Source organism: Heterodontus francisci, chromosome 27, assembly GCF_036365525.1.
Source record: "Heterodontus francisci isolate sHetFra1 chromosome 27, sHetFra1.hap1, whole genome shotgun sequence".
Classification (NCBI taxonomy): Eukaryota; Metazoa; Chordata; class Chondrichthyes; order Heterodontiformes; family Heterodontidae; genus Heterodontus; species Heterodontus francisci.
Genome location: NC_090397.1, coordinates 74,762,803 through 74,787,209, shown reverse-complemented (window position 1 = coordinate 74,787,209; position 24,407 = coordinate 74,762,803). Strand labels below are relative to the sequence as shown.

At 44.5% G+C, this 24,407-nt stretch overlaps 1 protein-coding gene across 1 annotated transcript in view; it reads right to left on the bottom strand.

Annotated features, from left to right (window-relative positions):
- Nucleotides 1-24,407, bottom strand: part of LOC137384960 (protein piccolo-like) — a 631,016-nt gene that overhangs the window by 397,572 nt on the left and 209,037 nt on the right. Inside the window, exons 9-10 of the mRNA XM_068059672.1 lie at nucleotides 4,114-6,262; nucleotides 1,298-1,434 (exon numbers count right to left, since the gene is read on the bottom strand). Coding sequence (XP_067915773.1) covers nucleotides 1,298-1,434; nucleotides 4,114-6,262 — 2,286 coding nt within the window. The remainder of the gene's footprint in view (nucleotides 1-1,297; nucleotides 1,435-4,113; nucleotides 6,263-24,407) is intronic.

The window sequence follows — 24,407 nt, the reverse complement described above, 5'->3', positions numbered from 1 at the left end:
GGGCTTTTTTAAACAATCCAAGAGTATATTACTTCCGGAAATGAGTGCCAATTCTCAAACAGCCATTGTGGATTTGAACTCACATCCTCTGGATTATTATTCCAAGCCCTAGTTTACTCATGCAGTAACACAACCACTACACTATACACAGGTGTTAATCTATTCATTTTAATTGAACAGAAGAATATCATTGTAATATGTTAGGCATCCATCAATCAATATTGGCGACCACGCTCTGGAAGTGGTTCAAGAGTTCACCTACCTAGGCTCAACTATCACCAGTAACCTGTCTCTAGATGCAGAAATCAACAAGCGCATGGGTAAGGCTTCCACTGCTATGTTCAGACTGGCCAAGAGAGTGTGGGAAAATGGCGCACTGACACGGAACACAAAAGTCCGAGTGTATCAGGCCTGTGTCCTCAGTACCTTGCTCTACGGCAGCGAGGCCTGGACAACGTATGCCAGCCAAGAGCGACGTCTCAATTCATTCCATCTTCGCTGCCTTCGGAGAATACTTGGCATCAGGTGGCAGGACTATATCTCCAACACAGAAGTCCTTGAAGCGGCCAACATCCCCAGCTTATACACACTACTGAGTCAGCGGCGCTTGAGATGGCTTGGCCATGTGAGCCGCATGGAAGATGGCAGGATCCCCAAAGACACATTGTACAGCGAGCTCGCCACTGGTATCAGACCCACCGGCCGTCCATGTCTCCGTTATAAAGACGTCTGCAAACGCGACATGAAATCGTGTGACATTGATCACAAGTCGTGGGAGTCAGTTGCCAGCATTCGCCAGAGCTGGCGGGCAGCCATAAAGACAGGGCTAAATTGTGGCGAGTCGAAGAGACTTAGTAGTTGGCAGGAAAAAAGACAGAGGCGCAAGGGGAGAGCCAACTGTGCAACAGCCCCAACAAACAAATTTCTCTGCAGCACCTGTGGAAGAGCCTGTCACTGCAGAATTGGCCTTTATAGCCACTCCAGGCGCTGCTTCACAAACCACTGACCACCTCCAGGCGCGTATCCATTGTCTCTCGAGATAAGGAGGCCCAAAAGAAAGATTATACAAATATTGCTATTGGCAATTTTTTAGGTTAAAATATTGGATTAAAATATTTTCTAAATATAAGTCGACTGTCTATTAAGATCTCTTATTCAAAACTGCAGAAAGGTAGATCAATATTACATTGGATATTCAATGGGAACTGTATAATTTGCAAAGAATATTTCTAATTCATGTTTAATTATGAATAAGATGGGTCAATGCAAAAAGTAAAACTAATAAATGGTTTCTTACTTCTGTTGACTGCTGTTGAGATTGTCTTGAGTGGGTTAATTTTTCTGGAAGTTTGCGATTTATGGCAGGTGCATCCTCAAGGCGGGACTCACGTGGCTTGTCAAACCAATCTGTTTCTTCCCGACGCAGATGATACGCTTTGAAAATTAAGGAAATGTCAGTTCTCCAGGTCAGACAATAGAAGTTCAGGAGTGGCAGCTTGCTGCCAAGGGAGGACGGTATATGTGCTATTTGGGCACTGCAGCATGCAAGTCTATGCATTTTTCAATACATTCATGCAAGATTACAACCTATGACACAGGGCTATGGAAATGTACAGAAAGTGCAACTGAAGAGCAGGAAGGCAATTTGTAAACATCACAGATTTAATAACTAGAGACTAAAGGTGTGCAAACCATCTGATGTTGAAATCATTAGATAGTTTTCTGAACTTTAATAGGGACTCGTTTTTGCATAGGAATACTGTAAATGCTACATTATTACTTATCAAATTTCTGTGTGAATTTTTTTTCAAGAATGAATTATATAGTTAGTAATAAAATATAAGGTCAAAACTAAATATTAAAGAACCTTCATAATCTGGGGTTATAGCCAGATTAGTTGGTCAAAAATATCATCATTGAGTCAATTATTTTTCATAGTTGTGATGAGAAAATGGAAGCTAATCAAGACAACATAAATACTGCCATAGATTCTGGGAAACATGCATTGCTTAGATTCAAAACTAAGGGTCAAGAAACTGGATAATATAAGGATATAATATTTGGAACGGAAAAAATAGGCGAGTCAGCCCACTCCTTCTAATAATCTATATCAATTTGCACTGTCATAGACATTGCCTAAATGATCAAGGGCTAGATTTTTCCACTCATTGATGATGAATGTGTGAGAAATCTAACCCTAATCTTTTGAGGGAAATTATTTTACTGAGGGCAGGTCTTGAAAACCAGCTCTATGTCTAGAAACTGGACAACATACCAATACAATTTGTTTTGGGATTTGCATTTGTTTAATCTGAATCAGTTTAATCCTCAGTTAGAACATGAAGCATGTTTCGTATCTTAATTGTTAAAATGAATAGCTGAAACTGAAATCCTACAACAACAATACACATAGATTGGTCTTTCATTTCCTCTTGTATTTTCAATACACAAATCTTCCCAAGAACCAATGGCCATGCCTTGTAATGTCACTCAGTGCTCCTTCATTAGTTAGCAAACTCAATTTAACAAAGCTGAAAGTCCAACCAAATCATTCAACTCACAATTGATTTCAATGAACTTAGTTTGGTTGGGTTCAGTTAATTGATTCAGTGCTGTGCACACCCCTGTTTGATATAAAGCAAGAGAAGGGAAAAAAGAAAAAAAAAGCAGTATCAGAATAGTTCGGTTTCTCAGATAATCCTGTTTTTATTTTTATGTGATGAAGGGTACCAAGAATTGTAACTGAAGTGACCTTCTGATTGTTAATCAGCAGCAGCATATTTAAACTAAAATCTTCAACATCACTGTTTGTACTTATTTCTTCAGTTAGTATTTGGCCAAAGGAGGGAAAATGTAAACAGTAGTAAGAAATAATAAATTCAGAATGCTTAAAGCAGCAATGGAAGTCTTTGTACAACAAGCATTAATAAAATTAATGAGACATCCTTATAACTCTTTTGAAAAACTCAATAAAATAATTTTAAAATCCAGAAACAAACTTTGTATGGCTCTGTACTTTACTCTTTAGTACTTAGTACTTAACAGAATATTTGGAGTGGAGTTTTATAATTATTAAACATAAGCAGAGATTATAATCGTGATAATATTGCCAGAGTACAGGCTGACTGATGCCATTCACTAACTTAATTTTACATACAACTACATATTAAACTATGGCACAGGGAGCATTACTTATCTAAGAAGCCACATACATTTGTGTATTCTATTTGTTTTACTTGTTGGACTCTGCGCACAGGCATTTCCAGAGTGTAGCCAACTCCAAAATATAAAAATAAATCAATTAGAAAAAAATTGAAAGAATCTCGTCTTTGTTGGCCTAGTTAAACTATAGTTCAAAATGATCAAAACACAACTTTTTTATCACTTCTGAATTCTTCGTCAATTGTTCAAAAGAAATATTGTAGAAAATCTTCACAACAGCTTCCCCATTTCTGTTAAATTATCATATAGGAATAAAAGAAACCCTGACAGTACAGTTTGACAATACAATAATAATTCTGCTAATTTCATTTTGGCTACACAACACTTAGGGCTAATAAGTGGGAATGGTTTTAACAGCACTGACATAGAACATAGAACAGTATAGCACAGTACAGGCCCTTCGGCCCACGATGTTGTGCCGAACCTTTAACCTACTCTAAGATCAAACTAACTACCTACCCTTCATTCTACTAATAGAACATAGAACAGCACAGTACAGGCCCTTCACATGTGAACTGTTCCACATACAAAAAACTAAATTATAAAGGAAATTGAAAAAAACATGCTCCTCACAATATCTTTTCAGGTAAACAGTATCATAAATTAAATAACATCATACATATTAAACTGAAATAAATGTTTGTAGTTCATTAACATCCTGATTTCCTTACTTGAAAATGTCTGACAGGAAATCCTCAGTGTGAAATGAAATCTGTAATGTTTGTAATGTGCTTGCATGAAAAACTTTTCTTTGCTGAGATACATACAAATATACAAATAAAAAGAAAGTACAGACATGAACAAGAGAGTCCATAAGGAATGAATAGAAATTATACTCATGCATAGAAGGGAAATTTTGTTGATGATAACACATCCTGAGTCCCATTTTACCTTCGCTGTCTGACATGGCATGTTGGAAGTCATCCATGATAAATGCTATGTCACGGTCATATCCACGTGTCCGTGACTCCTCTCTCATGTGTTGTTGAACTTCAGGCAGTGAATGGCTCGAACCAAACTGTTCCCTTGTATCAGCGGATATTGGTGGCAATGGGCCAGCTGCTGCTCTAGCCATTCCCATTGGCTGTCCAACTGGACTTAAGGGGCTTTCTTCCTCTGAATTCTGGGCCACTATGGGAATTCTCCCTCTACTGTGACTAATAGGTAAACTGGATGGTTTTGTTCGTACAGAGGGAGTGCTGTGTGCATAGGCGATATCTAATGGATCATTTTCCTGACCTTTTATTCGCAGTGATGTACTAGAAGGGTCTCTTTTAATTGTCAAATCAAGTCCATAAACTGATGAGGGTCTGGATCTAGTTCCACTGGTATATGCCTTGTCAATTTCATCATCTAATGTAGATCTGATGGTTGGCCCAAGGAATTTCTGTTGGTCACGGATATTCTTTCTTAGGCTAAATGTTATGTCATCCTGAATAAGCCTTGTCCTAGAAGTAGCACCAGTTACTGCTGCTGTAGTTCCCATGTAGCTAGTATAGTCAGGCTCTACATCTCTAGCTTCTTGAATGGGCAAAAACTTGGCGATTTTGGGGTCCAGCAACTGCTTTTTGTGTTTGTTTTGCTTTTGATAAATAATGGATGGCAGTAATTGTTTTGCAGCTTGCTTTTCAAGAGTAAGCCTGCCTATGCTGTATTTCTCAGACTTTGGAAAGTGCCTGTAGCTGCTATCTCCATGATAGTATTGGGGGAGGCCAGAAAGATGTTCCAAACTTTCGGTACCTCTCCGGAACTCTTGTTTGATCTGTTGCTTCAAAAGTTTTAGTTCATAAGGATCCTCCATGGAATCTTCATCTACTTTTCCATAGGAGTGTAACCGGGTTGAGGTCTGCAATGGTCCAATAAAATCTTTCACGTCCCCAGTTCTGCGTGCTTCACTTGTGCGAAGTAGGCGCTCATTCTTTTGTACTTCCTTTTGTATATCATGAAGATTGAATCCAGTAGGAAGGGCACTAGATCCTTTAGTGAGTTCGCCAATGTCATCAATCAGAACATAATTCCGGGGTGCGTGGTGCTCTAGATCTGCATAATAAGATTCTGCAGAAATGCTTGACATTGGGCTACTTGCCATGGTTCCCCTTTCATCTAGCCCTATTCTAAGGTCTAAATTGCTGTACTTACTACTCATATGAGGAATTGCATATGTGCTGTCTGCAGAAGTGGAAGCCATAAGAAGAGACTGATTATGTATCACCTCATAGTTCGTAGTTATTTTGGGTTCAAGGTCAACAAGTGTTGTTTGCCTTGGTTTTTGTTGAATCAGCAGCATTTGTGATGGATGTGGATAGGCTGTTGGTTGGGCTTGAGAAGGAGGGGCCTGTTGTTGATAAGCAATAGTGGAGACAGACTGATATGTCGGTTGTGTTTGATAGGGAGAAACTTGTTGATGGTACAATGCCTGTTGTTGGTAAGGAGATTGCTGTTGGTATTGAGTTTGGGTTTGGGTTGGTGGAGGAGCAGAATACTGATACTGTGTATAATGGCTGGGAGTGGTTGCATACTGAGGCTGTGACTTGGTCTGAGGTGACAGAAACTGATCATAATCAGGCTGTGGAGCAGTTCTAGGTCTCTCTATTCCACATTGTCCATCCATTCTGGTCTCCCTTATGTTGCTTACTTCACTGTCTGACATATAATCTCTTTCCTCGGCCACACCCTGTAAATAAGCACGCTCCCTTTTCTCTCTCTCCTTCAGCAAAGCTTCTTTTCTTCGATTGATGCCCATTTCCAAATAACGTAATCTGGCATCAATTTCTTTTTCTTCTTCATCTAGTTCTGCCTGTTTTTTCCTGAGTTTGGAGGACTCTCTTTCCACAAGCTCCAATTCCCTGTCAATGTCCTGGAGAATTTTAGCTCTAGCCATTGTGTTGGTCCTGCAGACTCTTCTGCGGGAAACGGAGCTGACGGTGGAGAAAGTTGCCTGCGTCCCTGCAATGCCAACCTCCTCTGGAGGAGGGTTCGGAAGAGTTCTCTTCACTTTTTTCTGAGTGCCGACTGGTGTGGTGCTTTGAGAACCTTTGGTCTGAAATATAAATCAAGTAGTCAAATCAATGTTGTTTGCAATAGCCAAGAACCTGCAACCAAAAGATTAGAATCTAACTAAAACTGATGAACAGTGCAAATTTAACCCCAACAAGCACCCAAAGTACATTTTATGCTAGTTCAGTTAAGTGTTAATTTTATTTTTCTTTCATGTGGGCGTCACTGGCAAGGTCAACATTTCTTGCCCATCCCCAATTGTCCTTGACAACTGAGTGGCTTGCTAAGCCATTTCAGAGGGCAGTTAAGAGTCAACTACATTGCTGTGGGTCTGGAATCACATGTGGGCCAGACCAGGTCAGGACGGCAGATTTCCTTCCCTAAATGACATTCATAAATCAGGTGTGTTTTTATGACAATTTATGATAAATACATGGCACCATTACTGAGACTAGGGCCTAAATTTTAAGCCTCTCAAAAAAGTGGGCTGGTGGTGGGCGGTGGGGGTGGGGGTGTAAAATGGAGTGGGAGGCTGGGGGGGCCCTTCCCCACCTGCTCCCGCTTCTGCTGACAATTTACGCGGGGTGGAGTCGGCAAGAAATGACCCGCCCGCCTCAGGCCAATCAAGGCCCAGGTCTCCGCCTGCTGCCACGGGGATTTTACATTTGGTTGGCGGGTGGCTGAGACCTCAGAAAAGCCCCCAGATAAAACTAAACGGTGTTCTGGTGACCTGGGGGCAGCCCTCCTGATCAGGTACCCTGTGCCCCATGGAGGGCCACCCCGAAGCTCCAACCACCCCCAACGTCCAACACGCCCCCCGCCGCCCCCCCAACCAACCTTCCTTGCCTCGCTGGGGCCTGACCAATTGTCTCTGGTGAGGCCCCAAAAGCTTAGCTCTCTTCTGGTGCTCTCTGTCATCTTCACCCTGAAGCTGGGTTGCAGTCCCAGCAGTGGCCACTGTTCCCGGCAGCTCCATTGGCAGCAGCTCCATTAGGCTGGAATTCCTGCCTCAATGAGGTGGAAGTCCCGCCCAAGGCAAATTAAGGGCCTGGAGACTGTAAAATTCAGTCTGGATCCCCAGGCCCGGCGGAGACAGGATCGCCACCGACTCTTCGGCTGCTGGAGGGTTCTCCCCACTCACCGTAAAACCCAGCCCCAGGTTTAAATTCTAGATTTTTATTAATTAATTGAATTAAAACTTCACCAGCTGCCATGGTGGGATTTGAACCCGTGTCCCTAGGGCATTGGCCTGGGTCTCTGGATTAATAGTCCAGTGACATTACCATTATGCCATCATCTCCCTGCATATATTCACTTGCTATCTGTTATGCTTTTCCAGCTTTAGATTTCTCTCACGCGTAAGTGCCAACAATTGCTGTCACAAATGAGCTCTTGCTTCCTACAAAACCAAGTCCAACATACACACAATGTCAGGAAATGTAGTATTCCTTCTGGGAGAGTAGAGGAGAAGAGTGGAGCTGTGGGAGGAACACAGAGCGGGGAACAGTTAAATAAAGCCAGAAGATCGCGGCCAATAGCATTTACCTTCCGGGAGAGGAGTGGAGAGGAATCCAGGCGCGCTGGAGTTTGTAAACAAAGTGAGCAGTGGCATCACAGGAAATCTGCAAGGTGATTGGTTGCTGAGTAACTGCTGTTAGGGAATAACTCTAAATAGCTGGGTTAGTACATTACTGCTAGGGCGTGCGTGTAAATAGCTTAATAATAAGAAACAAGGGAGTAACTGGTATTTTTTTGAGTAAGATTTATTTTAACTAGTGAAATGAATTGACTTTTAGTAAGATTGATCTGTACTTCTAAGGTTTCATTAATAATTCTAAGTTGTTGTAGTATTGGTAAGGTTTTTTTAGCAGTAGCAAAGGGTGAACAAATAAATAAAGGAATGGCAGGGTTGCTTCAACCTCGAGAGTGCACCTCCTGTGCTACGTGGGAGCTCCAGGATGCTTCCCATATCCTGGAGAACCATTTGTGCAAGAAGTGTTGTCAATTGAAGCAGCTTAAGCTCCCAGTTTTGAAACTTGAGCAGCAGCTGGCGACACTGCGGAGTATTCATGAGGATGAGAGCTACGTGGATAGCATGTTTATAGATGTGGACACCCCTCAGTTTTAGGGTATGCAGGGAGAGAGGGATGGGTGACCACCAGGCAGTCAAAAAGGTAGTGCAGGAGACCCCTGAGTGCATCTCACTCTCCAACAGGTATTCAGTTCTTAATACTGAGGAAAGTGATGCTTCACCTGGGAAGTGCAGCCAGAGCCAAGTCCATGGCACCACGGGTGACACAGCCGCACAGGGGGTACAGGGAAGACTGGAAGAGCCACAGTGATAGTGATTCAATAGTCAGGGGAACAGACAGGCGATTCTGTGGCCGCAGATGTGAATCCAGGATGGTGTGTTGCCTCCCTGGGGCCAGGGTCAAGGATGTCACTGAGCAGCTGCAGAGCATCCTGAAGGGGGAGGGTGAACAGCCAGCAGTCGAGGTCCACATTGGAACCAACCATAGATAGAAAAAGGGATGTGGTCCTGCAGTCTGAATTTAGGGAGCTAGGTAAGAAATAGCAAGCAGTACCTCAAAAGTAGTAATCTCCAGATTACGCCCAGTGCCACGTGCAAGTGAGTATAAAAGTAGAAGGATAAGACAGATGAATGCGTGGCTGGAAAGATGGTGCAGGAGGGAGGGCTTCAGATTCCTGGGACATTGGGACTGGCTCTGGGGGAGATGGGACCTGTACAGGCCGGATGGGTTGCACCTGAAAAGAGCCGGGACTGAGTTCCTTGCGGGACATTTTGCCAGTGCTGTTGGGGAGGGGTTAAACTCGCTTGGCAGGAGAATGGGGAGCTGAGGGTAGACTCAGCTGGGACAAAATCAGAAATGAAAATGGAAGGTGGAAAATTAAAAGATGACTCTGGAAGACAGAGGAAACGAGGGTTATAAAATAAAGAGTTTGGCAGTGCTCAAGGGTATCTATTTCAATGCAAGGAGTATAGCAAATAAAGCAGATGAGCTGAGGGCACAGATAGACACGTGGCAGTATGATATCATAGTTATTCCAGAAACATGGCTTAAGGAGGGACAGGAATGGCAGCTCAACGTTCCTGGTTACAAGGTTTTCAGACGCGATAGGGAGAGGGATAAGAAAGGAGGGGGAGTGGCAAGTTTAGTCAATTAAACTATTACAGCTGTGAGGAGGGATGATATGTTGGAAGGTTCATCAAATGAGACCATATGGATTAAGCTAAGGAACAAAAAAGGGGCAATCACACTGCTGGGAGTGTACTGTAGACCCCTAAACAGTCAGTGGGAGATAGAAGAACAGATATGTAGGCAAATCTCTGAGAAGTGCAAGAACAATCAGGCAGTAACAGTAGGGGATTTTTATTACTCCAATATTAACTGGGATAGTTTTAGTGTGAAAGGAATTGAGAGAGCAGAATTCTTGAGGTGCTTTCAGGAGAACCTTTTTGCCCAGTATGTAGCAAGTCCTACATGAGAGGATGCAGTTTTAGACTTAGTTTTAGGAAATGAAGATGGGCAGGTGGAAGGAGTGGCAGTGGGAGAGCATTTTGGTGGTAGTGATCATAATTCAGTCAGTTTTAACATAATTATGGAAAAGGACAGAGATAGAACAGGAGTTAGAGTTCTCAATTGGGGCAAGGCCAATTTTATGAAACTGAGGAGTGATTTAGTGAAAGTGGACTGGAAACAGCTACTTGAAGGTAAATCATGTCAGGGCAGTGGGAGGCATTCAAAGGGGAGATTCAAGGGGTTCAGGGTAAACATGTTCCCAGAAAGAAAAACGGTGAGGCGGCCAAATCTAGAGCCCCATGGATGTCAAGGAGCCTACAGGGTAAGGTAAGGCAGAAAAGGAAAGCTTACGTCCGACACCAAGAACTCAATACTACAGAAAGCCGAGAGGAGTATAGAAAGTGGAGGGGTGAAATCAAAACAGGAAATTAGGAAAGCAAAGAGAGGGCATGAAAGAATATTAGCAAGCAAAATCAAGGTGAACTCAGAGATGTTTTATCAATCTATTAAGAGTCAGAGGATAACTAAGGAGAAAGAAGGGCCCATAAAAGACCAAAAAGGTAACCTATGTGTAACGGCGGAAGATGTTGGTACGGTTCTTAATGAATACTTTGTGTCTGTCTTCACAAAAGAGGGGGACGATGCAGATATTGTGGTTAAGGAGGAGGAGTGTGAAGTATTGGATGTGATAAACATAGGGAGAGAGGAAGTATTAATGGGATTAGCATCCTTGAAAGTTGATAAATCACCAGGGCCAGATGAAATGCACTCCAGGCTGTTAAAAGAAGCAAGAGAGGAAATAGCAGAGGGTCTGGCTATCATTTTCCAGTCCTCACTGGATACAGGTGTGCTGCCGGAGGATTGGAGAACTGCTATGTTGTACCTCTGTTCAAAAAGGGAGCGACGGATAGACCGAATAATTACAGGCCAGTCAGTCCAACCTCTGTAGTGGGCAAATTATTGGAATTTATTCTGAGAGACAGGATAAACAGTCACTTAAGAAGGCACAGGTTAATCAAGGATAGTCAGCATGGATTTGTTAAGGGAAGATCTTGTTTGACCAACTTGATTGAATTTTTTGAAGTAACAAGGAAGATACATGAGGGTCGTACAGTTGATGTGATCTACATGGATTTTAGCAAGGCTTTTGACAAAGTCCCACATGGCAGACTGGTTAAAAAAATAAAATCCCATGGAATCCAGGGAAATGCAACAAGTTGGATACAAAATTGACTCAGTGGCAAGAAACAAAGGGTAATTGTTGACGGCTGTTTTTGTGACTGGAGGGCTGTTTCCAGTGGCGTTCCGCAGGGCTCAGTACTGGGTCCTCTGCTTTTTGTGGTGTGTATTAAAGATTTGGATGTAAATGTAGGGGGCATGATCAAGAAGTTTGAGGACGACACAAAGATTGGCCGTGTGATAGATAACGAAGGAGGATAGCTGCAGGCTGCAAAAAGATATTGATGGTCTGGTCAGATGGGCAGAAAAGTGGCAAATGGAATTCAACTTGGATAAGTGTGAGGTGATGCATTTGGGGGCAGTCAAGCAAGGCAAAGGAATACAAGATAAATGGGAAAATACTGAGAAGTGTACAGGAAGCAAGGGACCTTGGAGTGAATGTCCACAGATCCCTGAAGCTAGCAGGACAGGTCGATAAGGTGGTTAAGAAGGCATATGGAATCCTTTCCTTTATTAGCCGAGGTATAGAATACAGGAGCAGGGAGGTTATGCTGGAACTGTATAACTCATTGGTTAGGCCACAACTTGAGTACTGTGTGCAGTTCTGGTCACCTCATTACAGAAAGGATGCAATTGCACTGGAGAGGGTACAGATGAGATTTATGAGCATGTTGCCAGGACTGGAAAATGGAAAAAGGAAAGATTGGATAGGCTGGGGTTGTTCTCCTTGGAACAGAGAAGGCTGAGGGGAGATCTGATTGAAATGCACAAGATGTTGAGGGGCCTGGGTAGTGGAGGTGAAGGGTCTATTCATCTTAGCAGAGAGGTCAATGACGAGGGGTCATATATTTAAGATGATTGGTAGAAAAATTAGAGAGGAGATGAGGAAAAACTTTTTTACCCAGAGTGCGGTGATGGTCTGGAACTCACTGCCTGAAAGGGTAGTTGAGGCAGAGACCCTCAACTCATTCAAAGGAGTCTGGATATGCACCTCAAGTGCCGTAACCTGCAGGTCTACGGACCAAATGCTGGAGAGTGGGATTAGAATAGGTGGATCGTTTTTCGGCTGGCTCAGACACGATGGGCCAAATGGCCTCTTTCTGTGCCTTCAACTTTATGATTCTATTGCCCAGGGATTGAACAGAAATCCTTGTTGCTGTAGTTAGTTCACTGAATTCGTACAAATCCTTTTAGTTCGCCTAATCTTTAGATAGCAGAAGAGTAAACACTTTATCAGACTGTGAGAGTCAGGCTACAGAATACAAATCAGGTTTACTAAAAGTAAAACATACATAGTAGCAAATCAGTACAGCAGATTTCAGCCCACTCGAAATTTTATCTTACACCTCCTTTAAGTCAGAAAGTAATAGAATTGAACAAAACACTTTATTTTCAATAATGTATCACCATTCACAACCTAAGAATGTCCCAAAGGACTTTACAGCCAATTAAGTGCTTTTGACTTGTAGTCACTGTTGTAATGAGGCAAAAAGTAACACTAAGTAATACTAAACCTGGATTGGCATCTGTAACGTAAAACTTATACGCAAGGTTTCTTCCAAACTTCATCTCTGCTATAATGGGTTGCCAAAATATCCCTCTCTAGCTGGGCCTTTAGGTGCCCGTCATCCCCTTCCACAGAGACATCATGCAGACTACCTGCTCCCTGCTGGAAGAAACTGCCACTCCAGATAGTCTGTACAGGCATCCAGATGGTCAATCCACTTCCTGGAAATGAAATAGTGCCTGGTCTGTATGTGATTTGTTACCAGGAATTGTCTTCAGAACAAATCAAGCAGAATGTGTTCAGTGTTTTCAACATGATTAATAATGAATAGCTATTTGCTTTGAAAAACGGAACAATTTCCAGCCTCCCGTAGGGAATATGGAGCTGAAGTTTTTCCCCCCACCCCCCCCCCAGGTCAGAGATGGAGGTAGGGGGGCCCAAAAATACTGACGCCAGCAGCATGTCAGTTTCTAGACACTGTTCCCAGCACTGGTGATGTTGACCAGGGCGAGAGAAGGGAAGGACAGCGATCTTGTCCCAATTGAGGCCAATTAAAGTATTTAAAAAGCTCATGAAGAGTTTGTTAGTTCAGTTTAGTTTAGTTTAGAGATACAGCACTGAAACAGGCCCTTCGGCCCACCGAGTCTGTGCCGACCATCAACCACCTATTTATACTAATCCGGCACTAATTCCATATTCCTACCACATACCCACCAGTCTCTATATTTCCCTACCACTTACCTATACTAGGGGCAATTTATAATGACCAATTAACCTATCAACCAGCAAGTCTTTGGCATGTGGGAGGAAACCGGAGCACCCGGAGGAAACCCACGCAGACAGGGAGAACTTGCAAACTCCACACAGGCGGTACCCAGAATTGAACCCGGGTCGCTGGAGCTGTGAGGCTGCGGTGCTAACCACTGCACCACTGTACCATTAGAGGTGGAGCTCTGGATTTTGAAGGGGACACACAGTTTTCACGCACTGTCTGTTGCTGTCCAGCTGAATGGAGATGGGTACAGAGTGGGGAGCCAGTGATGGCTGCTCTAAAGAATTATCCCAGCCCCATAAGAGAGTCAGCAGGGCACAGGAAGACTTGGCATTTGGAAAGGAGGTGTCCTTGGCGCTGCACAGGTGACAGGAAGAGTAGGCACTCAGGCATTGAACAGAGTCTTCACCTCCCTGGCATTGTTGGGGCAGAAGAGCAGGGGGAAAGGTTGCCAATCACTATAGGGTGACCACCTGTCCAAAATTCCCTAGATTCTGGAGAGGTGCCAGCAGATTGGAAAATTGCAAACGTAACACCTCTATTCAAGAAAGGAGGGAGACAGAAAGCAGGCAATTATAGGCCAGTTAGTCTAACATCTGTCATTGGGAAAATGATGGAATTCATTAGTAAGGAAGTAGTAACAGGACATTTAGAAAAACATAATACAATCAAGCAGAGTCAACATAGTTTTATGAAAGGGAAATTATGTTTAAAAAATTTATTAGAGTTCTTTGAGGATGTACGAAGCAGGGTAGATCAAGGGGAACCAGTAGATGTAGTGTATTTGGATTTCCAAAAGGCATTCAATAAGATGCCACATAAAAGGTTATGACACAAGATGAGCTCATGGTATTGGGGGTGATATATTAGCATGGATAGAGGATTGGCTAACTAACAAGAAACAGAGAGTTGGGAGAAATGGGGCATTTTCAGGTTGGCAAACTGTAGCAAGTGGAGTGTCATAGGGATCAGTGCTGGGGCTCAACTATTTACGATCTGTATTAATGACTTGGATGAAGGGACCAAGTGTATTGTAGCTAAATTTGCAGATGATACAAAGATGGGTAGGAAAGCAAGTTGTGAGGAGGACACAAAGTGTCTCCAAAGAGATATAGATAGGTTAAGTGAGTCAGCAAAAATTTGGCAGATGGAGTATAATGTGGGAAATGTGAGGTTGTCCACTTTGGCAGGAAAAATAGAAGAGCAGAATATTATTTAAATGGAGACTCAGAATGCTGCGATGGAGAGGGATTGGGTGTCCTCGTACATGAAACACAAAGAGTTAGCATGCAGATACAACTAGTAATTAGGAAGGTGTTACGATTAAGTGAGAAAGGTGTCCAGGGGTCTTTCTCAGCCTTCACCTGGTCTTATTGTAACAGGGTTTTAATTTTAAACAGACTGTGTTTTGAGCTCCCCCTTGGTGATTCCTTGTTGACCACTTTCCAATTATAAGGTAAAGAAATGAGCATTAACAGGCTTTCTTAGGTTTAAAGAAGAAAAGTGAAATTTTATTAAAGTTAAACTCTAATTCGGTTAATGCCTACGAGCACACGCTGTGCCCCACGCTAGCAAGCATATGCGATAAGCACATGCAATTAGAGGCAGAAAAGAGCTGAAGAAAAATAAAGTGTAGAGGTTTCAGGAAATATCAGAAAAGTTTCTTGTTACTGTGCTTTGAGCTCACTGTCGTCCTTTTGTAGGTAATTCTTGCTTTTCATTGGGGCCCAGTATTTTTCTTAAACCTTGTTCACTGCAGGAGACTTTTCTCTCTTGGGGTTCATGTGCCTTCAATGGGTCTTCAGTTCCGTGAGAAAGAGATGTGAGCAGACAGGAGGGAGGTCTTTTCAGTCCAGAAGCAAACAGCTTTCTGAGTTTTAAAACTCTGTGGCAAGTTCAAATTCCTGCATATGACTAAACTGGTCTGACCACGTCTTCTGTGCATTGAGGGAGCAGGGACCGGTTCCTCAATGGCCCATTTCCCACACCTCTACCCTCACCCCTACGCCTCCCTCCAAGAACCGGGACAGGGTTCCCCTTCTCCTCACTTTCCACCCCATCAGCCTCCGTATCCAAAGGATCATCCTCCGCTATTTCCGCCACCTCCAGCGTGATGCCACTACCAAACGCATCTTCCCCTCCCTTCCCGTCAGCATTCTGAAGGAATCGTACCCTCCGCGACACCCTGGTCCACTCTTCCATTACCCCCAACACCTCGTCCCCTTCTCATGGCACCTTCCCCTGCAATCGCAGGAGGTGTAATACCTGCCCATTTACCTCCTCTCTCCTCACTATCCCAGGCCCCAAACACTCCTTTCAGGTGAAGCAGCGATTTACTTGTATTTCTTTCAATGTAGTATACTGTATTCGCTGCTCACAATGTGGTCTCCTCTACATTGGGGAGACCAAACGCAGACTGGTTGACCGCTTTGCGGAACATCTCTGCTCAGTCCGCAAGCAGGACCCTGAGCTTCTGGTTGCTTGCCATTTCAACACTCCCCCCTGCTCTCATGCTCACATCTCTATCCTGGGCTTGCTGCAGTGTTCCAGTGAACATCAATGCAAGCTCGAGGAATAGCATCTCATTTACCGATTAGGCACACTACAGCCTGCCGGAGTGAACATTGAGTTCAATAATTTCAGAGCATGACGGGCCCCCCATTTTACTTTTATTTTCAGTTATTTTTTCTTTTTTACATTTTTTACAACTTTATTTTGTATATTTATTTCATTTCATCTCAGTTTGTTCAGTTTGCTTACCCACTGTTTTTTTTTCATGTTTGTACTTGCTGCTGTTCAATCTTTTGTCCGTTAACACCCTATCTGTACTAATGCTTTGTCTTTCAACACACCATGAACATATTGTTTGCCTTTGCTCCATGACCTTTTGGTCAGCTATGTGGCCTTGTCCAATCTACACCTTCTCCTTTGTTATCTTTTGCCCCACCCCACCTCACTTGCTTATAACCTTTGACATTTCTAATATCTGTCAGTTCCGAAGAAGGGTCACTGACCCGAAACGTTAACTCTGCTTCTCTTTCCACAGATGCTGCCAGACCTGCTGAGTATCTCCAGCATTTCTTGTTTTTATTTCAGATTTCCAGCATCCACAGTATTTTGGTTTTAATTTTAAGTTTATGTCCATGTGGCAAAATTAAGGTGCCTCATTCTTAGCAGGTGAGGGCCTGCATGACAAAGGCAAATGGAATGTTGGCATTTATTGCAAGGGGATGGTGTTTAAAAGTAGGGAAATTTTGCTACAACTTTGCCAGGCATTGGTGAGACCACATCTAGAATACTGTATACAGTTTTGGTCTCGAAGAACAAACAAAGAACAAAGAACAGCACAGCACAGGAACAGGCCATTCGGCCCTCCAACACTGCGCCGATCTTGATGCCTGCCTAAACTAAAACCTTCTGCACTTCCGGGGCCCATATCCCTCTATTCCCATCCTATTCATATATTTGTCAAGATGTCTCTTAAATGTCGCTATCATATCTGCTTCCACCACCTCCCCTGGCAGCAAGTTCCAGGCACTCACCACCCTCTGTGGAAAGAACTTGCCTCGCACATCCCCTCTAAACTTTGCCCCTCGCACCTTAAACCTATGTCCCCTAATAACTGACTCTTCCACCCTGGGAAAAAGCTTCTGACTATCCACTCTGTCCATGCCGCTCATAACTTTGGAAACCTCTATCATGTTGCCCCTCCACCTCCGTCGTTCCAGTGAAAACAATCCGAGTTTTTCCAACCTCTCCTCATAGCTAATGCCCTCCAGACCAGGCAACATCCTGGTAAACCTCCTCTGTACTCTCTCCAAAGCATCCACGTCCTTCTGGTAGTGTGGCGACCAGAATTGCACGCAATATTCTAAGTGTGTACAGCTGCAGCATGACTTGCCAATTTTTATACTCTATGCCCCGACCGATGAAGACAAGCATGCCGTATGCCTTCTTGACCAACTTATCCTCCTGCGTTGTCACTTTCAGTGACCTGTGGACCTGTACGCCCAGATCTCTCTGCCTGTCAATACTCCTAAGGGTTCTGCCATTTACTGTATACCTCCCACCTGCATTAGACCTTCCAAAATGCATTACCTCACATTTGTCCGGATAAAACTCCATCTGCCATTTCTCCGCCCAAGTCTCCAACCGATCTATATCCTGCTGTATCCTCTGACAATCCTCATCATTATCCGCAACTCCACCAACCTTTGTGTCGTCCGCTAACTTACTAATCAGACCAGCTACATTTTCCTCCAAATCATTTATATATACTACAAACAGCAAAGGTCCCAGCACTGATCCCTGCGGAACACCACTAGTCACATCCCTCCATTCAGAAAAACACCCATCCACTGTTACCCTCTGTCTTCTGTGACTGAGCCAGTTCTGTATCCATCTTGCCAGCTCACCTCTGATCCCGTGTGACTTCACCTATTGCACCAGTCTGCCATGCGGGACCTTGTCAAAGGCTTTACTAAAGTCCACATAGCCAACATCCACCACCCTTCCCTCATCAATCATCTTCGTCACTTCCTCAAAACACTCAATCAAATTAGTAAGACACAACCTCCCCTTCACAAAACCATAATGTCTCTCGCTAATAAGTTTGTTTGTTTTCAAATGGGAGTAAATCCTGTCCCGAAGAATCCTCTCTGATAGTTTCCCTACCACTGACGTAAGATTCACCGGCCTATAATTTCCTGGATTATCCTTACCACCCTTCTTAAACAAAGGAACAACATCGGCTATTCTCCAGTCATCTGGGACCTCACCTGTCGCCAATGAGAATGCAAAGATTTCTGTCAAGGCCCCAGCAATTTCTTCCCTTGCCTCCCTCAGTATTCTAGGGTAGATCCCATTAGGCCCTGGGGACTTATCTACCTTAATGCTTTGCAAGACACCCAACACCTCCTCCTTTTTGATAATGAGATGACTGAGACTATCTGCACTCCCTTCCCTCGGCTCATCATCAACCAAGTTCTTCTCCTTGGTGAATATGGATGCAAAGTACTCATTTAGCACCTCACCCATTTCCTCTGGCTCCACGCATTTGAAAGACTCCCACATGTCAGATGTCGATTTACCCTCAAACAGCTGCCCCCAATCTAAATTCTTCAGTTCCTGCCTAATATTGTTATAATTAGCCTTCCCCCAATTTAGCACCTTCACCCGAGGACTACTCTTATCCTTATGCACAAGTACCTTAAAACTTATGGAATTATGGTCACTGCTCCCGAAATGCTCCCCTACTGAAACTTCGACCACCTGGCCGGGCTCATTCCCCAATACCAGGTCCAGAATGGCCCCATCCCTAGTTGGACTATCTACATGCTGTTTCAAGAAGCCCTCCTGGATGCTCCTCACACATTCTGCCCCATCCAAGCCCCTAGCACTAAGTGAGTCCCAGTCAATATTGGGGAAGTTAAAATCACCCACCACCACAACCCTGTTACCTTTACATCTTTCCAAAATCTGTCTACATATCTGCTCCTCTACCTCCCGCTGGCTGTTGGGAGGCCTATAGAAAACCCCTAACATCGTGACTGCATCCTTCCTATTCCTGAGCTCCACCCATATTGCCTCGCTGCATGACCTCTCTGAGGTGTCCTCCCGCAGTACAGCTGTGATATTCTCCTTAACCAGTAATGCAACTCCCCCACCCCTTTTACATCCCCCTCTATCCCGCCTGTAGCTTCTAAAGCCTGGAACATTTAGCTGCCAATCCTGCCCTTCCTTCAACCAAGTCCCTGTAATAGCAACAACATCATATTTCCAAGTACTAATCCAAGCTCTAAGTTCATCTGCCTTACCTGTTATACTTCTCGCATTGAAGCAAACGCACTTCAGACCACCAGCCCCGCTGTGCTCAGCAACATCTCCCTGCCTGCTCTTCCTCTTAGTCCTACTGGCCTTATTTACTATGTCCTCCTCATTTACTTCACTAGCTGTCCTACTGCTCTGGTTCCCACCCCCCTGCCACACTAGTTTAAACCCTCCCGAGTGACGCTAGCAAACCTTGCAGCCAGGATATGAGTGCCCTTCCAGTTTAGATGCAACCCGTCCTTCTTGTACTGGTCTCATCTGTCCCTGAAGAGAGCCCAATGGTCCAGATATCTGAAACCCTCCCTTCTACACCAGCTGCTCAGCCACGTGTTTAGCTGCACTATCTTCCTATTTCTAGCCTCACTGGCACGTGGCACAGGGAGTAATCCAGAGATTACAACCCTAGAGGTCCTGTTTTTTAACTTACTACCTAACTCCCTAAACTCCCCCTGCAGGACCTCATCACTCTTCCTGCCTATGTCGTTGGTACCGATGTGTACCACAACCTCTGGCTGGTCACCCTCCCCCTTCAGAATGCCCTCTGTCCGTTCAGAGACATCCTTGACCCTGGCACCAGGGAGGCAACATACCTTCCTGCAGTCTCTTTCACGTCCACAGAAGCGCCTATCTGTGCCCCTGACTATAGCGTCCCCTATAACTATTGCTCTTCTGCGCTTTGTCCCTCCCTGCTGAACAACAGTGCCAGCCGTGGTGCCACTGCTCTGGCTGCTGCTGCTTTCCCCTGATAGGCCATCCCCCTCAACAGTATCCAAAACGGTATACCTGTTAGAGAGGGGGATAGCCACAGGGGATTCCTGCACTGACTGCCTGCCCCTTCTAGCGGTCACCCATCTATCTGCCTGCACTTTGGGTGTAACCACTTCTCTAAAACTCCTGTCTATGATGCTTTCTGCCACCTGCATGCTCCTAAGTGCATCCGGTTGCCACTCCAACTGATCCATGCGGTCTGTGAGGAGCTGCAACTGGGTACACTTCCTGCAGATGTAGTCGTCCGGAACGCTGGAAGCGTCACGGACTTCCCACATCTCACAGGTGAAGCACTTCACCCCTCTAACTGACATTTCTAGCACTAATTAGTTAATTGATATAAAATAAATAAATACTTATTAAATCCTTACTAAATTATGATACACTTCACTATGTGGTCCCCAGTGCTAGATTTCTACAATAAATATGAAATGCTGTCTAAATACAGTAATCTCCTCCCTCTGGTTTAGTTACTCTACTTATTAATTAGTTAATTAGTGTTTTTATCAATTTTTATCCGTTTTATTTTCAAATTCGGTACAGATTCCCTACCAGCCAATCAGGTCACAGCTTTCCTGTGACGTCACTTTTTCAGTTTTGTTTTCCACCCGAGGTAACTTACTCTGTAAACTCACCGCTCCGGAACACCGCCCTCCGAGTCTGCTCCGAGAATCTCCGAGGTAAGTTTTTTTATATACTCACCGCTCCGGAACACCGCCCTCCGAGTCTGCTCCAAGAATCCCCGAGGTAAGTTTTTTATACTCACCGCTCTGGAACTCCGCCCTCCGAGTCTGTCTCCTTACTTAAGGGGGGATATACGTGCATTGGAAGCAGCTCAGAGAGGGTTCACTAGGCTGATTCCTGAGATGAGGGGTTTGTCTTCTGAGGAAAGGTTAAACAGGTTAGGCCTATACTCATTGGAGTTTAGAAGAATGAGAGGCGATCTTATTGAAACATATAAGATTCTGAGGGGGCTTGACAGGGTAGATGTTGAGAGGATGTTTCCCCTCATGGGGGAATCTAGAACTAGCGGGCACAGTTTCACAATAAGGGTCTCTCATTTAAGATGGAGCTGAAGAGGAATTTCTTCTCTCAGAGGGTCGTTCATCTTTGGAACTCTCTTCCCCAGAAAGCAGTGGAGGCTGGGTCAATGAATATATTCAATGTTGAGTGAGACAGATTTTTAATCTACAAGGGAGTCAAGGGTTAGGGGGGCAGGCAGAAAAGTGGAGTTAAGGCCACAATCAGATCAACCATGATCTTATTGAATGGTGGAGCAAGCTCGCAAGGCCGAATGGACTACACCTGCTCCTATTTCTTATGTTCTTTAACTTTGACTTCTACAGCAGTGGCGACGGATGATAAAATGTGGGCCTGTAAGGGAGCTGGTCTATGGGTTCAGAGCACCGACAACGTTCTGAAGAAAATCAAGTGTGACATCAGTGGGAAGCAAGTAAGTGATTGTTTGGTGTGTATTTTTTTTCCTTGTTTACTTTTATTCTCAACTCGGGGTATTCATTAGTAGCAGCAGGATTTATTAGTAGTAGCAAAGTCTATAATGTAATAGATAGAGGAATGGCAAAGCTGTTCCAAAGTCTGGAGTGCACATCCTGTACTATGTAGGAACTCCAGGATGCTTCTCGTGTCCTGGATAACGATATGTGCAGGAAGTCTCATCAGTTGCAGCAGCTTTAGAACTTTAGCAGGTTTCAGAACTTGAGCAACAATTGTTGTCATTGCGGAGCATCCATGAGGTTGAGAGTTTCGTGGAAAACACGTCTATAGATGTGGTCACCCCACAGCTTAAGAGTATGCAGGGAGAGAGGGAATGGGTGACCACCAGACAGTCAATTATAAACAGGCAGGTAGTGCAGGAGAGCCCTGAGTGCATCTCACTGTCCAACCAGTAGCTAGTATGAGAGAGTGCAGCCAGACCCAATGCCATGGCACCATGGCTGGCTAAGCTGCACAGGGGGTGGGGTGGTACAAGAAAGATTGGAAGAGCACTAGTGATAGGAGATTCGATAGTTAGGGGAATAGACAGGCATTTCTGTGGTTGCAAATGTGAATCCGGGACGGTGTGTTGCCTCCCTGGTGCCAGGGTCAAGGATGCCACTGAACGGCTGCAGAACACTCTGAGGAAGGAGGGTGAACAGCCAGCAGTCATGGTCACATTTACCAATGGCATGAGTAGGAAGAGGGATGTGGTCCTGCAGAAAGAGTTTAGTGAGCCAGGTTAGAAATTAGCAAGCAGGACCTCAAAAGTAGTAATCTTTGGATTACTCCCAGTATCATGCGTAAGTATAGAAATAGGAGGATAAAGCAAATGAATGCATGGCTGGAAAGATGATGCAGAAGGGAAGGCTTTAGCTTGGGACTGGCTCTGGGGGAGATTTTTTTTTATATTCATTCATGGGATGTGGGTGTCGCTGGTTAGACCAGCATTTATTGCCCATCCCTAATTGCCCTTGAGAAGGTGGTGGTGAGCTGCCTTCTTGAACTGCTGCAGTCCATCTGGGGTAGGTACACCCACACTGCTGTTAGGAAGGGAGGTCCAGGATTTTGACCTAGCGACAGTGAAGGAACGGTGATATAGTTCGAAGTCAGGATGATGTGTGGCTTGGAGGGGAACTTGCAGGTGGTGGTGTTCCCATGCATCTGCTGCCTTTGTCCTTCTAGGTCATAGAGTCATAGTTATACAGCACAGAAACAGATCCTTTGGACCATCGTGTCTGTGCCGGCCATCAAGCACCTATATTCTAATCCCATTTTCCAGCACTTGGCCCGTAGCCTTGTATGCTATGGCGTTTCAAGTGCTCATCTAAATACTTCTTAAATGTTGTGAGGGTTTCTGCCTCTACCACCCCTTCAGGCAGTGTGTTCCAGATTCCGACCACCCTCTGGGTGAAAACATTTTCCCTCAAATCCCCTCTAAACCTCCTGCCCCTTACCTTAAATCTATGCCCCCTGGTTATTGATCCCTCCGCTAAGGGAAAGAGTTTCTTCCTATCTATTCTCTCAATGCTCCTTACAATTTTGTATACCTCAATCAGGTACCCCCTCAGCACCCTCTGCTCTAAGGAAAACCACCCTAGCCTATTCAGTCTCTCTTCATAGCTGAAGTGCTCCAGCTCAGGCGACATCCTGATGAATCTCCTCTGCACCCTCTCCAGTGGAATCACATCCGTCCTATAGTGTGGTGCCCAGAACTGTACACAGTACTCCAGCTGTGGCCTAACCTGCATTTTATACAGCTAGGTGGTAGAGGTCACAGGTTTGGAAGGTGCTATCTAGCTTGCTGTGTTGCTACAGTGCATCTTGTAGATGCTGCCACTGTGCGTCGGTGGTGGACCGAGTGAGTGTTGGTGAATGGAGTACCAAGCAAGTGGGCTGCTTCTTGAGTGTTGTTGGAGCTGCACCCATCCAGGTAAGTGGAGAGTATTCCATCACACTCCTGACTTGTTCCTTGTAGATGGTGGACAGGCTTTGGGGAGTCAGAAGGTGAGTTACTCAGCGCAGGATTCCGAGCCTCTGGTCTGCTCTTGTAGCTATGGTATTTATATGGCTACTCCAGTTCTGGTCAATGGTATCCCGCAGGATGTTGATCGTGGGGGGTTCAGCGATGGTAGTGCCATTGAATGTCAAGGGGAGATGGTTAGAGTCTCTCCTTGGAGATGGTCATTGCCTGGCACTTGTGTGGCGTGAATGTTACTTGCCACTTATCAGTCCAAGCCTGGATATTGTCCAGGTCTTGCACATTTCTACACGGACTGCTTCAGTATCTGAGGAGTCACGAATGGTGCTGAACATTGTGCAATCATCAGCGAACATCCCCACTTCTGACCTTATGATTGAAGAAAGGTCATTGATGAAGCAGCTGAAGATGGTTGGGCCTAGGATACTACCCTGAAGAACTCCTGCAGTGATATCCTGGAGCTCAGATGATTGACCTCCAACAACCAGAACCATCTGTCTTAGCACTAGGTATGACTCCAACCAGCAGAGAGTTTTCCCCCTGATTCCCATTGACTCCAGTTTTGCTAGGGCTCCTTGATGCCACACTCAGTCAAATGCTGCCTTGATGTCAAGGGCAGTCACTCTCACCTCACCTCTTGAGTTCAGCTCTTTTGTCCATGTTTGAAGCAGATGGGACCTGTATAGGCCAGATGGGTTGCACTTAAAAAGAGCCAGGACTGAGTTCCTTACAGGGAACGTTTCAACTAATTTGGCAGGGGTGTGAGATGCAGGAGGAAATATCAGAGAGGAATACCAAGGTGCACAAAATACTGGGAGAGATAGATAGCACTAGAATAGGGAATACTAAGCTATTAGGTGGTTTAGTAGGTGGGGGTCAGAGTAAGGGAGAAAGTAATAAAGTCTAAATCAGGGTTACTGTATATGTATGTGAATGCACGGAGTGTGGTTAATAAGATTGGTGAGTTATAAGTGCAGATTGACATGTGGAAATATGATGTGGCTATTAGAGAGACCTGGCTCCAAGATGGGCAGGACTGGGTGTTAAATATTCCTTGTATCAACGCCTACAGGAAACATAGGAAAGGGATAAAGGAGAGCATTGCAGTGCTGGAGA